Here is a 15,328-nt window from a genome sequence, read left to right as displayed (position 1 = left end):
TATAAGGGATTTGACTTATTAGCAGTGATATATGTGCTTGTTCTGCTATACATGAATTTACAGTGCTCATTACTAATTCTATGCTTATAAGTAGATGCCATTTCAAAAGACAGTGAGGTGGATTTCTGTGGGATATAATGAACCAAGACAACACTCATTAAAAGTCAGTGGAAACACTGTAATTACCTTTACAGAACGTTAGAGCAGGCCCTTAAGAAAATAACGATTTCTCTCTTTATTACCTATTTGTACAAAGCAGTGACTATGCAGTAAGTAACCTGTGCATAATATCACTATTTTTAATGATTGCTGTTGGAAAGGAAGCAGGTATGAATCGTCCATCAAAAGCATAGAAAATAATGGAATGAGTAATGATTTAGGTCATTACATAGCCAGTAGATTGAGGGAAACGATAATTCACTTTTCTCAGCACTCATTAGACTCCATCTAGAATACTGTGTCTAGTTCTGGGCTCCCCAAAAGAAGGGCACTGATAAAACTGGACTGAGCCCACCCAGACAGGTGGACTGGAGCACAGACCCTGTGAGGAGATGCTGACGAGCTGCCTGTTCAGCCTGGAAAAGAGATGGCTTTGAGGGGACCTCAAAAACCTACCAGGAGATTGGTGAGAGGAGACAGTGCTGGGTTATTTACTTGAGGTGCACGGCAGGGGAACGAAGCACAGTGGTCAAAAACTGAAACATGGGAACTTCCAGTTACTGTGGGGATAATTAAGCACTGAGACAAGTTCCCAAAGAGGATATGAAATCTCCATCTTTGGAGGTTTTCCAAGACCTAAGTGATCTGATCTGAATTTAATGCTGACCCACTCTTTAGGTTGGACTACGTAAATTCTCTAGGTTCCTTCAAACAGCACTTTTTTTTGACTCTGACTATATTGCCTCCATGAGTTACAATCAGTGCTGACAGACTAGTAGTTCTAGCAGTAGAGTCAAGTCATGCTTGCTGCCTTACTGATTTGAAAGCACATGAAGAGAAAATGAGGGCTGATAGTGAAGAGAAACCTCGCCATGAGGAAATAAATGTGTATTCTGGTTCTTCGGACACATGTTTCAGTTTGAGATGCTTTGGCAGCCTTTCTGTGCAAGTCTGGAAAAGTAAACATTTCAGTTGGAAGTTCTAACTAGTGTAGTGACATTTCTGTTGGGATGTTTCTGGGTTACAAAAATGTCTTCCTAAAATTACTTTATCACCTCTTCAGTGTGCTGTGAAGGATATAGTTTGTTTAAGATCCATTGAACCTTAAAAATGCTCCCAAATCATTCTGATATCAGTCTTGGCTATGTGTGCAAAGCACAAAAAGTTTATATTTCTTTCCTACAGATGTTTGCTCTAACTGCATGTGTAACAATAATATCTAACTGTGGAAGAGTCATATTAGGATGCTTATAATGTATTGGTACAAAACCACTAGGGGATCCTTCTGCCCTATTGGAAAATGAAAAAATAAGCTGCTCTGGATTTTTTTAAGTCTTCTGGAGCTTGTTCAGAATATGCTGAAGATGGGAAAAATCCTATCCTGTATTGTCCCATCTCCTTTCCCTTCAGATTATTTTTTGAGAAGATGAAGAGATGGAGGTGGCTAATGAGAGCCGTTTTCGTGCTCTGCTGATCTCGAACTTCCCGGCAGAGGGAGCCCTTAGACCAGCTCCAGGCCCAGCTGACAACAGCACTCGCTCGGGGTGTTGAGGGTTGCAGGAAGGACTCCAAATAAGTGAGCAGTGAGATAATTCCCCATCCCAATGGAAGATGTGAGGCTGCAGGGGTGGAAGGAGTTGTTCTGTGAGAGGAAATGCTCTTTTTTAAGGTTTTTAGAAAGTCTCACTTGTCAACAACTAGCACTTCTGTTCAGTAAAAACATTCCCTATAAGTTTATTTTAGAATATACAAGGCTTGAGGAGACTACAGTTTTCACTTTTTAATAAAAATAAAATGGTTGAATTAGTCAGGCTTATGTCAGATGTCAGACATTATACTTTGTGGAAATCCTTAAGAAGTCAGAGAACTGATTCTGCTGCTTCTCTGTATTTAAACAGATGGTTCTAGCACTGCCTATTGCCATGTTAAATCCCTGTGTCAAGCTAAAGCCATTAATAAGCTTTTCCATACAGTGTGTTACCAGATAACCAAAAGCAGCTAATGCTTTTTTTGGGTGGGTGGGTGGATTATTTGGTTGGTTTGCGTTTGGTCTCTCTCATGTAGAGTAACAATATCCCAGCACTTCCATTGCACTTTTTATCTGCTGTTTGCAAAGCTTTTTATAAGGAACAAACTATTATCTTCATCTTGTGGAATGTAGAAGGAAAAGTGAGAGACCCACATTCAACCCATGCGCTGGACTGGTGGTTGACCTCTCCTTGGCCAAAAGTCTTCTGAGGCCAGCCCAGTGCTTTGGTCTCTAAATTGGATGGTCATTTCTGCTTTCATTCCTTGATGGTGGGCTGTACAGGCTTACAAGAAAACAATGAGTTTAGCCTATTTCTATCCCATGAGATGTAAATGGCCATTTATGGGTAGCAAATCTACACTTACAATTTTTATTTTTGTTGGTATTAGTAACAAAGAAGAGCCGCAATAGCATAACCTTTGCGCTGTGGAACAGTATATATGCCGCCCAAGAGCCCATTCCAGCCCCAAGATGTTTTCCAAGTGATACATTTTCATCAGAAGAAATCATAAATCCTCCTGTATTTTCAGATGGTTCTTCAATGGTTTCTCTATTTGCTCTCAACTGTCAGAAAGAAGTAGTACTGCTGCTGACAATACCTAAGGAAGGACACTAAGAAAGGCTGCAGATGCACACCCAGACAGGAGGATGTGCTGATAAAAGGAAAAGTGTTCCCAATGCCATTCTCAGAACCAGAGCTCTGCTGCTGTTTGAGTGCAGTTTGCTTACACCTTTACAACAGAAACAGATGGCCTTCAAGCTTGAATGTCATTTGCACATTATGAAAAAATTGCTTTCTTTTTCTTTCCCCTAACTTCTCTGTGTTGACCTTCTCTTGTGGGAGCAGTTTTGGGGTACTAATGTTGTTTTACCTCCTCAGCAAGCATCATATCACCCAGATGTGAGTGAAGAAGTTCGAGAGAGAGCCCTGCGCTTTGGAACAGAATGTACCCTGGGATACTTGGAACTCCTGGAACATGTTCTCCTGGTAAGGAGTCATCTGCATGCACATGCTGGATCCCTTCCAAGAAGAATAATCTCTCTGACCTCTTGCTATAGTGGCTCTGAGTGACACATTTTTATCAGTTTGTCACAAGATCATGAACAGTTTTGTTATTCAGGAAACGCAAGCTAGAGTAAACTCGGTACTTCAGCTCAAACTCTGAGACAGACGGAAGACTGGAAGTACTTAAATGGGACCGAGTTGTGGATCAGATCTGGAGGCAGTACAGGTCCTGACCTAAAAATGGTCAATGACAATTAAAATAAGACAGTTCAGCATTCTTCTAAGCCCACTTAAGCGTTACGCATACTAGGCACTCTCCTGTCCCCTAGACCAAGGAGATGATGTAATCTCTATGAAAGCACTTTTACATGTCTCTTGCAGTCCTGATTCCAGGAAAATGAAGCACCTATTCAATGCCATCCCAAAACCCCAAGCCAGCATTGCCTCACTCTCCAACTCATGCCAAACATGATACACCCAAAGCTTTGCATATAACTTCTTCCAGCTCAAAATCAAACTCACAAATCCTGCTGTCAGTTGTTTTTTTGTGACCATACATAATTATCACATAATATATTGTTCTATTGCTAGTACATTTGTAGGAAGCAGTAATGTGTGTTTGAACTAACATTTGTGAGATGTTGAAGTTTCTGGAGGTGACTTAAATCAGCAGTCAGCTTCATGGATGCCCAGAGATTTAAGTGGCTTTAAACTGACTTGTTAGAGTCTCTGAAACTGAAATTTGCAGACACTAACTGCAGATTAGCAAATCCAAGTCATCTTTACTGCTGGGAATACAGCATGTCTGATCATTTACATGGAAATTACTCATGGAAATATATGTAACATACAAGTCAAGTCACATTTATGCTTGCCACTAGCAGGGAAAATAGTTCAAGTAAGATTGAACTTGTTAACGTAATTCCTAGAGCTGCATAGCAGTAAGTAATTTAGCATTAGATGTCCAATCCATTTTTAGTTTAGAAGTACGTTGGGGAATTTTTCAGATTTGGTCTCTTGATGTCAGTCATTGTACTTGTTTCAAGCTATGCCAGAGCAGACCAAAGATTTGAGTCGATTTTTGCTCGTTTTATTTTTCTGTCTTGTTGAAGCCCAATAAGGCAGAACAAACTTTTTTTACCTTAGGCTGCTTTGCTTTTAGGGCCCTAAAGCCATGAGAAAATTCTCCCCCCTCAGTGTTTACTGCCTTACAAAACTGACTCTGACCCAGATTACAACCACAATTGAAGAGCATAATGCCTGTATGGGAAAAAAGATGGATGGAATGGTAACTTCGTCTTGATTCTGCTGAAGTCTGACTAGAATTAGTCACATACATACATAGTACATCCATTCTGTGCTCTATAAATGTAAACAGGATCTGGAAAGTAGATTAAAAAAGATCACTTTTAGAGGAGCGTTGAACCAAGTAAATGACAGACTTTTTGCTCTAGGGGCTTTTGCCCTCTTTCCCCTGACTTCTCACTCTTGGGAGTTGTGGCAGGGACACAGTCTAGATGTAAGACAAGTGATTTGTTTGCCTCTTCTGTTATTACCTGAGCTGTTCTCCTGCCATACACAATCTTGCTAACTTAACATCCTAGCTTAGATTTGGTTTGCTCTAATAAAAGAAAATGACAGCAAGATGGTTTCAGCGTGAGATAATCCTGTTGCTTCCTGATCCCTGTTACTGTGGTAGTTTAGAACCTCTAGGTCTACAATCTCATTTAATTTATAACCTCCAGAAATGCAGATCATTTCAGATTAGACATCTCTTTATTAGTCCACATGGCACCTTGTAATACAATTGTTAGTAAGTTCAGTCATGCCCGTGGTAGTCAGGGTAGGGATGATTGCACGAATGTCTCAACACAGGGATGCCAAGGAGTATTATTCAGCAGCCATATTTCTTTCTGAAGATGATACTTTTTAGGTGCAAGAGTTGTCAAATGCAATATCTAAATTTCTCAAACCAGTGTTTTGATGTGTGCAGAGGTTGCATTGGTCAAGTGGCACAAAACTGACTTGATTGCTCTAACGAATATTCCTCTAATCACCTAGCTAGGGGTAGGGCATGGGGATACACTAATTAAAGCTGTTGGACATGCAAAAATTAGTATAAAACAACCTCAAAGTTGTACTCTAAGCAATGTTAAAGGATGACCTGCCCTCCTACATATTTGTACACTCCATCTCTGTCAATATTGATGCATGCTGAGTTGAGAGGAAGTCTGAAGCTTTTGTTTTCTCATGCTATGACAGTACATGATTCTGAAGGGGATGAGAATCTGCTGTGGCTTCTAAATTGGCTTTAAAACAATACAGTTTGCTAACTACCTAGTTGTAATTTTGCATCCATTTGTTCAATTCCAACATTGTCACCACTGCCATATACAGCATTAGTGTCAGTTGCTGGAGCAGAAAATGTCATTCTTTGCTATAGTCCTGAATATAACCCTTGAGATGCTCAATGCACAATTTCTGCCATACTGAGGGATTCTGCACTGTATAAACCTTGGTGTCGTGGTTTGAGCTCAGAGGGCAACTGAGCACCATGCAGCTCCTTCCCTCCCAATGCTGGGAAGGAGGGAAGCAAGAGACCCAGGAACTGACCAGATAAGGACAGGGAGGGATGATCTCATCCTTTAAGGCAGGCAAAATCCAGACTCATTAGGGGAAGGAAAAAAGAACATAAATTTAATACAGACACTAACAGCAACAGACAGAGTGGGACCTTGAGAAATGATCCCACATCTGGAAAACACCTTCCCCCACCCTCCCTCCTTCCCAGGCCCCGCTTTGCTCCCGATATCTCTACCTCCTCCCCCGCAGGGGCAGGGAGTGGGGGGTGCGCTCAGTCCTGACGCTTCTGCCACCTCGGGGAGAGGGAAACTCCTGCCATTCCTCCCTGTGCCAGCGCAGCCCCTCTCACAGCAGAGTCCTCCACAAACCAGCTCTGACAGGAGTCGCTCCCGCGGGTGTGTGGGGTCACCCCCGCGTGTTGGGACCCTCCCAGCGCCGAGCTACAGCAGCGGGGCTTCTTCCCACAGGGCCCCCAGCCTTCTTCGGGCACCGCCGCCTGCCCCGGCGTGGGCCCCCCCGGCCCGCAAATCGGTATCTGCTCCTCCGGTGACGGGGGGACAGAGGGGCCGGCGCTGCCCTCTCACCACGGGCTACAGGGGAGTCTCTGCCCCGGCGCAGCTCCCCCCTTCTCCTCCATCCTTACCCTGACCTCGGTGTTCACAGACCTTCTCCTCCCAGCTGCTCCCCACAGCTCCCACCGCTCCTCCCAGGTTCTCCTTCTTAAATACGTTATTGCAGAGGCACAGCCTGTCGGCCGGCCTTGGTGCAGAGGTGGGTCTGACCTGAGCCAGGGGAGCTTCGAGAAGCTTCTGACAGCTGCCAAAAACCCCCACCGCTCCCTCAAACCAGGACACTTGGTTATAACGGTGTTGCGATATTTTGTTAGTATTGCAGATTGCTTAACTATTGAGGATTCATGTACTTCTGTTTACTATGGAAAGTGGTTGACTGAGAGATCATCCTTAGGAAGCAGGAGTCCTGTCCACCCATACAGTCCAGATAGATAGAATTCCTCATGCGGCAGAGTTCTCACCAGGAAAAGTTAAGAAAACAGTTCAGTTTAGTTTATTCTGTCAAGGGGTTAGACATTTAACAGCAAAATGGGAAACATGCTTACAAAAAGATAAAATGTATTTTCAGTGTGCACCTACTTTTCAGAGCTGCTTTGCATCTTGAAAACAATAAGAAAATGCACACCTGAATGTGACTTTTGAGACTCAACCTCTTGTTTTGCTCTTAAATGTCTCTGTATATCTGTCACTCTCCTATCAGAAGTAGTTTTTGAGCATACATGAATTTCCAGAAATTTACCTTTTTTCCCCTTACAATATGGTAATTAAAAATGTAAATGTTGTTCCTGTTCAGGAAAAGAATTCAGCTTTGCTGTTTGAATATCTGGCTCTTTTCCATTTGAAGAAGCAGTTTAATACTTGATGCAAATTCAGTTCAGAGGTGTCTTTCATTCCCTTCTATATAAGGGTCTTGCCCAGGGTTGGCATTTCCATTGTGTTCACCATTGCTGGGTTTTTTTTTCCAGAACAGGCAACTAGCACTAGCTTGCAGAACTCTGTAATTCTATTTCTTAGACATAGTGACCAACCAGTTAATACTAGAAAATCAGCTCCTCTCCAGCAGTCTAGAAAGTCTAAGCCTGATGTGTAAATATAATGACTATAATATCTGAGAATGGAATGCTAGAGCTGCATATTCCTCCCACATACTCACACGCCTCTGTTTTGGAGAATTCTGTCCTGGTTTTATTACTGAGAACTTCCAGACAATATTCTCAGTTCCTGTGGAAATGGAAGGCAGTGCTACTTCCAGGTATGCATCAGAGATTGCAGTGTAAGCTTTTGCTCCTAGTGGTTCATTGACAATTATATTTCTCTCACTGGACTCATGTATTCTCTCAGCCGATTGCTGTATAAAAAAGTCTTTGACTAGTGTACCTTGGGAATGTTCCATAATTCTCTGGAATATGCATTATTACATTTCATCTTTTTCTCTAGATCCTTCAAAAACCAACTCCAGAACTAAAGCATCAGTTGGCCTCTTTCTCCAAGCGGGTTGCTGGTGCTGTTACAGAGCTCATCCAGTCGGCAGAAGCAATGAAAGGTGAGTTGGGCAGCCTGCCTACCACTACAGTGTGCCTTTTACTCCAGAGATGATGATCTGTCATATTTTTAGTTTAAAACAAACCCAGAAACTAACAAAATCCCTTTTAATATGTTCTAGGTGTCTTGGTGCCATCTACTTCCATTCTTTTCATTTCTCAGATGGTATTCACTTGTGCACAGAAAACATCTCTTTGACCCTCTCCCACTACCTATGGTGGGTCATAGGTCATCTGTAAATCATGTGGCCTTTCCACAGTAGCAGAAAACAAAATACAGTATCGCTCCTCTTGAACTGGTGGCTGAATTGTAACTGGAAGGCTGGTACCTTTCCTTATACTTATGTTTGTTCAGCCAAATAAGTCCTTTGCTTTGCAGTGACAGTTGCTTTCCAACTTCAAATAAAAGGGGATACCATCATCTTACTGAATTAATATTCAGCCTCTAGCAGTGATGTCAATTTTAGACCTACAGTGCTTACATCCTCTGTCTGGGTCCTGCCCTGACGAGGTATGTTAATGAAGCAATGAAAATTGTGGTCTGGATGATTTCTTGTGCTCTTAGAATTGAACAACTTATGGACGAATATAAATTCAGCACTCAAATAAGCAGTGAATTCCATTGCTTAGCATAAATTCACCGTTCTTAAAACAGATGAGTCATATTTTTCTCAGATACTTCCTTAAGTAAAATTTTTATCCAGTGGTGTTCATGAACTCTTAGGGTAACAGTTCTAGCATTCTGCATTTTTAATGAGATGAATACCTAAGGGTGGTGGTGTTAAATATGAGACCCCTACTGCTGAAGCACATCTATTACCAGATTTACTGGGAACTTCAGTCTAAAGGAATCTTCACAGCCATCAGAAGGGCATATGAGCACTCTAATCTCATAGGTAATAGAATGCTACAGTAAAATATATATTTAATAAAGCACTGTAATTACTTTTTTTAAAAATTCTGCCCTCTGCCTCCCCAACAAAAGCTTCTAGTAAATTCATATTTGATTCATCATTCTTTCCTAAGCTAGGCCAGAGAACACTATACTCATTTTTCTGATATTCTGTGTAATATAAACTGCAGATTTTCCTCAGTTATTTCCTGCTTTTATCAGTCCACATTCCTTGGAAAAGAGTCCTGACTAAACACTTTACATATATGGGAATACCTTATTATTTTTTTAAGGATTATTTTTTCCTCTATGTCTTAATATAGTTACTCTGTTTCATGTAACAATGATCTACATTATGCTTTTTCCCTGTTTCAGGTAAATTTATTGAATTCTTCAGCTTTTTTTTCACTCTTTCTTATGTTTCAAAATTTCCATTTTCATTTGCTAACAAACCAAGCCAATACCAGAATTTTTCTATTCCCTAAATGCTTTTTTAAAAATCTTTTTATTGTCCTCATTTTTGGAGATATTTATTAATTTCCAGTAGGTTTTGCATTTTAATTTAATTCATTAATTTTAAAATTAATGACCTAATTTGAAAAGTAAAATAATTTAAATTTGATTTATTTTAATTCATTAAAATAAAAATTTACTTTTTCTTTCTTTTTTCACTTACTGCCTGTAGGGGATTTTTTTAAATGCACTTTAGAAGCTTTTTTGCAGAAAGTAAAATGGTTTTTTAACCATTCCCAATTTTCATTCTTAATTTTCATGTACAGATACATGATAAAATTCTAGACCCCTAACCAATTTAGCATGTAAAAGTTTTTACCTTTGTGGGATGTTTTTCTTTGAAGAGGAACTGCCACATTTTACAAGTTTGGTTTTGACTGTGTTTGTACATGCTACCCGTATCACAAAGATTTTTTTTCTCTGTTTATTTGCCAATATTAAAGTTTAATACAGAATTCTTTCATCTTGTACACCATTTGAGCTAGGAAATTGTGTTTGGTAATGTTTTAATATTTGATATAAAATACATATATACATACTGTATAGGGATTAGCAGCATGAAATGTAGCTCACTAGGATTACAGTACCATGTACTTCAGCTTTCTCCCAGCGCATCATAAATAGGAGCCAGCCATTTTGTATTCTCCTGTGATTTGGTCATCCATAGAAAAACCTGCCTCATTCTTTATCTGGTGCAATGCTGACCCATAAGAATTCAAGGTTATTTCCTTTGATGTTTGATGAATCAGACATGGGTTATGCTATTCCTCATGCAAAGTGCCACTATCCTTCTCCCCAGTTTTTCTTCCTTAATAAAAATTAATGTTTCGGTTGATGTTTGAATATTAGGTTCGCTCAGATTTTCTGATCCAGTTTCAATAAGTTTAACAAAGCTTTAAGAGATCTTTTTCTTTGTTTTTTTCATTTTAGCTTAGTCTTCCTTTGCCTGCTGTACACTGCTTCCCATCCTTTTTTGTTTCCATCTGTGATGCTACTTTTCCCCTTGCCCTTTGTAGTTATGAACTTAGAAGAGTTTTTTTCTGGTTTCCTTTTCTTTCTCCATCTGATTATCCTTTTGGCTCTTTCATTGCTTCCCTCGGTCCAGAACAGGGATGCTTTCTGAGTCTTGTCATCCAGAGAATAAAGTTATGAAATTGAAAATAAAAATGCACTGAAAACTTCTAAAAATCTGAGATCACCTTCAGCCAAGTATTCATTTTGTGGACCTACAAAATTTCTTTGAGCCAAGAGAAATACCAAAAACTTAACCAAAAAAAAAAAAGTTGACCTTTTGGATATGTTACAGAAACTGCTTTGGGCTCCTCTACATTGCTGTTAGAAACACATTGCCAAAAGCATGCTTGCTTCAGTCAGTACTAGCTTTGTCTCTAACCACTGCCAACAAAGATTCTCCGTGCTGTGGATGATTATCTGTTGTCTATAGCATGCCCTCTTTACCATTCTGCCAGCCTCAGTGTACCTTACAACTTGGTCAAGTTAGAAACCATCTTAGTGAGAGCTCTGATAAATGGAAGTTGAGTGACAGTAGTTTTGCTCCCAGTATGGACAGTATTGCTTTTTGAAGCTGCTTTGCTTACACAATTCTCAAGTTATTTTCATAACAGAATAATCCTGATAAAGACTTTTTTTCCCCCTGACTTCCATTTTGCTCTCAGTGGCATAAATTACAGTGGGTTTATGCCATTATGGTACTAAAATCAGCTTTCTACAATGTCCATTCTGTATTTGACACTTGAAGTGTGATTGTAAATCACCCTGTTTGAATGGCAGCTCACAGTGGCACCGAAGTTATTGTCTTCGTCTCCATTAATTTCAGGGACAGAGTGGGTGGATCCAGAAGACCCAACAGTCATTGCGGAGACAGAGCTACTAGGGGCTGCAGCATCAATTGAGGCTGCAGCAAAGAAGTTAGAGCAGCTGAAACCAAGAGCCAAGCCAAAGGTGAGTGTCCATCCCCATTGTTTCTTTGAAGTTAATAAAGCAGAAGATGCATATAGCCCATATATTGGTGTGTACTTTGTTACTGTCCACAATAACGGTATAAACAATCAAACCTTGCATCAATCTCAGTGCCACTAAACACTGCACTGGATGGGACTTACCCCTGAAGGAAGAGGGTAAAAAGATGCTTTTCAGGGAGTAAGTCAAGCACCAGCCATGAACAAGCAAAGGAAGTAAAGCCAAATGTTAGAAATGCTTTTAAGAGTTACAGTATCATTACTCTTGATTATTTCCTTTTCTGTTTCCAAACACATTTTACTGATGTGAAAAGTCATTCTCACTTGCTTTCCTCTGAAGACCCTTTGTTCTCATCTGAATGTGTTTAGTATAGCAGGAGAAAGCAGCAGCAACACAGAAGGGACTCAGCAGAATGCAAAAGACCTTCAGGATTTTCTAAAATAAAAACATAACATTTTCTGCCATGCTAAAAGAGTAGCTGCCTCACTATCAAACCAGATATGTGGTATGACCATTTCTATTTAATTTTCCTGAAGGAAAATAAATTGCAGTTCATTATGAAAGCAAGTGGTGCTGCATGCTGCCAGGTCATTTCAAATGTGTCTCTGAATATATTCTATAAAATAAAGCCAACTATTTTCATGTGTGGTACAGAGGGAAGGTATGAAACTGCTGTTACTTATGACTGTATGCATAGCTCACGAGACTGGATCACAGAGAATTGCTGCCTTTTGCGTAGTATGGAATAACAGGCAGGTTTTGGAAGAAATTACCATGTTGCCTAGAATTGCATCTCTCTAAAATGAAAATCATTCTTTTGCTGTGTAATTGACATCAGGAAAGGACTGTGTATCTATTTCCCTGTTTATGCTGCTTTGTAGGTGCAAAGCTGTTTTCTAAGTAAAGCTAATGAGAAGTCTTTCTAAAAAGCAGGGCCTCAAGAACATTCAGTGTTGGATGATTGTTTTTGGTGCAGGGTGGTATTTTGTCATTCAGGAACATCACATGAAATAGTTCTTGGTAGCTTCACTCTTTGAGGACTACCCCCACCCCCCTGCTTAGTGATGGGAATAAATTAGCACTTGAAAAAGAAATGCTCTTTGTCCTGCATTTTTTAACAAGTACATCCATTTTGTTTATAAAGAAAAATGGTCCTTTATAATGAGATTCTACAGAGCAGAGGACACAGGCTGAGTCTGAGGAGAGGAAGAGTCCTCCATCACCTTTTCTATACAATCACTGCACAATAGCATATGTGTGTTGCCTAGTAACCATGGAGCAGTTTCCTTCAAACATCTAAGGCACTCCAGGGTCATTGTAATTTCCCAGTGAATACAGATCTCACACCTGCTCCTCATTTAACATGTTAATTTGAGTATCCAGTCTGTCTGTGATTTATTGGTCTGTTTATTTGTCATTTTCTGAAACTGAAACTCACCCAACTATTTATTTAATTTGGGATTTAAACAGCTTTTACACCCTTTTTTAGAAGTTTAATCCCTTTCACAATATGGATTGTAATACACATCAAAGGTACTAGGAAGATCACAGAGTGGCTCAAATACCACTTTTTCTGCTGAAGACTTGTAGCTTTTATCCTCCCAGAATAGGTTTTCCTGCTTTGAACAGGCTCGCTCTCTTTTTCTGATGCTCATCTTTGACAACGTACATAGTGTTGTAGTGTGAATGCCCAGACTAGGTAAGGGGATTAATGCAATTGATTTTTCTTATGCTTAGTCTATGAAACGCAGGAATAGTAGCTATCTTCTACAACGGAACAGACCACTGGTCAAGCTAGACCAATATATCCTGCTTTGGTTAACAGTAATCAGCATCAAGTGAACTTGCAGAGAAGTCCTTAGTTGGTAATTTTAGAATAATCTGCCTGCAGGAAATCCATCATCTTCGCCATTATTAATTGGTGGCTGACTCTATTTTTGGGTAAGCTTCTGTTATTGGGGCAGGAAGTGGGAGTCATTTGATTTAGGCTTGAAATTTTCATCTTTGTGTGTTCCAGTTTGTTATTTCTAAATAAAAAAGTCAGTAGTTGAAGGTAGGGTATTTTCTCATTTGTTCCACTATCTTAATTTTTTAATACTTCTGGATTTTTTTAGTTGTTCTTTTCCTTTTTTTCATATTTTTGCACCTATCACGCCCCTTTGATGTTTTAAACTGATACCAATAGTGAGAGGTCTTCATTTTCCACTACTGGGAATCATCCCAGAGAACAATTGCTAGTAGGACACTGATCTGCTAACTGCTGCCCATGTTTTATGGTATGATGCATATTGCAATTGCTTTAAATCCTGGTCATTTGGCTACTGGTGAATGTGCTCCTAAAATGCTTAGTCCGCTAGTCCACTGCCCCATTGATACCCTGTTAATATCTGTCTGTCTTCTGAGTTTATATCTTGCAAGCTTCTTCCAACTTTGAGGACTCCTAAGTAGGTCTTGTTACTCCTCCCTGTAACACAAAACCTGTTCAGTGTTCTCGTTGTAGTGTTCAAGGTGGGGAATGATCTGTGAAGCAATGAGATCTTAATTGTTTATTAAGCAAGTTTTTTCTATTTCCTTTAACTACAACTAAGTTTTTTCTGATTATGGACTCTTTTTTTCTGTTCTCCATTTTTGGAGGGTCAAGTGTCTTGCAATACAGCCACATATTCTTCCTGTTATGCAAATATGCCACTGTCTGTAAAGTAACAATCCCCCAAAATTAGTAATTTTTTGAAGAAGAAAAACATTTTGTCTAATAAAAACTGCATGCTTCACTAATACTGGGAAAAGAACACTTCTAAGGAAAAAGGTGCAGTAGATGAGGTGCAACAGCAAAGAGCATTGCTGTACCTGCTCTACTCTGTTGGTATGCTCTCCATGCTTCAGTGCAGGATTATGCCTTCAAACAAGTGTCTTTAGTAGTTAATAAGAGTTCCCTGCTGTTAGATTTCAGCAGTTTGTCCTTTTTTTTTCCCAAGATGAATCAAACCTGGATGCCTTTTTCTGCAGGACTCTGTGTGATATGTTTGATATATTAGGTTGTTATTTAATCCAACTATATATCAAACATATTCCTACAGTGTCCTGCCCTGTCTCCGGGGGTTTTAACGTAGTAGAAGGCAATATGAAGGAGTACATTCACTTACAAGCAGGTTTAGAAGACTTCCTGCAGACTCCTAATCTAATCTGATGTAAAATATGTACATCAAGGGCTCCTTTATCAGTAAAGTTGATCTTGGAGGGACTTTTAAGTTGTGTAGGGCCTTTTATGACAGTGAGCAGCACCTGTGCCAAGAACTGACTTTGACTGAAACAGTTATGTTTTCCGTGGCTCAGTGCAGTAACTTACCTAAAATGATTTTCTCTTTATGAAACAGAAGATGAGAGCTGCCTCAAAATAAAATGGTTTGTCTTCTGTAATTTTTTTCTACTGTTTACCAATGAGATTGGGAGCTTATTTGTTCTCCTATTAACCCTAACTTTATTTATGCTACCCCTAATAATGAAGATTCTATATAAAGCTGGTTAAAATACAGTACAGAATCATCTCAAATTTTTTTTTTTTAATGGTACAGTCAACATTTTCAGTATATTTCATGCTACAGACTAACAGTTTTGGTTTGTCTGTTCTGGTGACTTCATTTTCCAATCCATTTATACTTTTATGTAATCAATAACAGTTTATTAGTTTCAGCGTGTGGAAAAAGAGATGCTGATGTTCATGGGGGCTACTTGAGGAAGGAGAAGCTAATCACTTGTCTCATAGGTCTGGTTTTCTAAAGAAATCCAAGTAGCCCTCTCAAGTGACTAAAATCTTACAAGGTAGAATTTTCTGCCATGTGTCACATCACTGCTCCTAAAGTTGTTTATGAAGGCTGTGAGCTGACACATGTTGTGTTGAGTGTGAATTTAAGACAGTTCAGGACACACTCTTTTAATAAAGGGAATGGGTAGAAGAATTACTTCTCTTGTAGGGCATTTCACTGTGTTCAGTCTTGGACTGCTACATGTCCTTATTGCTGAGGAATGCTCTTCGGAGACTACAGGCAGTTAAAC

At 39.7% G+C, this 15,328-nt stretch overlaps 1 protein-coding gene across 2 annotated transcripts in view; it reads left to right on the top strand.

Annotated features, from left to right (window-relative positions):
• Positions 1-15,328, top strand: part of TLN2 (talin 2) — a 202,094-nt gene that overhangs the window by 173,289 nt on the left and 13,477 nt on the right. For both annotated transcript variants that reach the window (XM_026856212.1, XM_026856213.1), the window contains 3 exons: positions 3,069-3,176; positions 7,787-7,892; positions 11,133-11,257. In XM_026856212.1, coding sequence (XP_026712013.1) covers positions 3,069-3,176; positions 7,787-7,892; positions 11,133-11,257 — 339 coding nt within the window. The remainder of the gene's footprint in view (positions 1-3,068; positions 3,177-7,786; positions 7,893-11,132; positions 11,258-15,328) is intronic.

The sequence above is a fragment of the Athene cunicularia genome, assembly GCF_003259725.1.
Source record: "Athene cunicularia isolate RWA chromosome 10 unlocalized genomic scaffold, athCun1 chr10_part1, whole genome shotgun sequence".
In the NCBI taxonomy this organism is placed as follows: domain Eukaryota; kingdom Metazoa; phylum Chordata; class Aves; order Strigiformes; family Strigidae; genus Athene; species Athene cunicularia.
The sequence above is the reverse complement of the archived record's forward strand: the minus strand, read 5'-3'. Positions and strand labels throughout refer to the sequence as shown.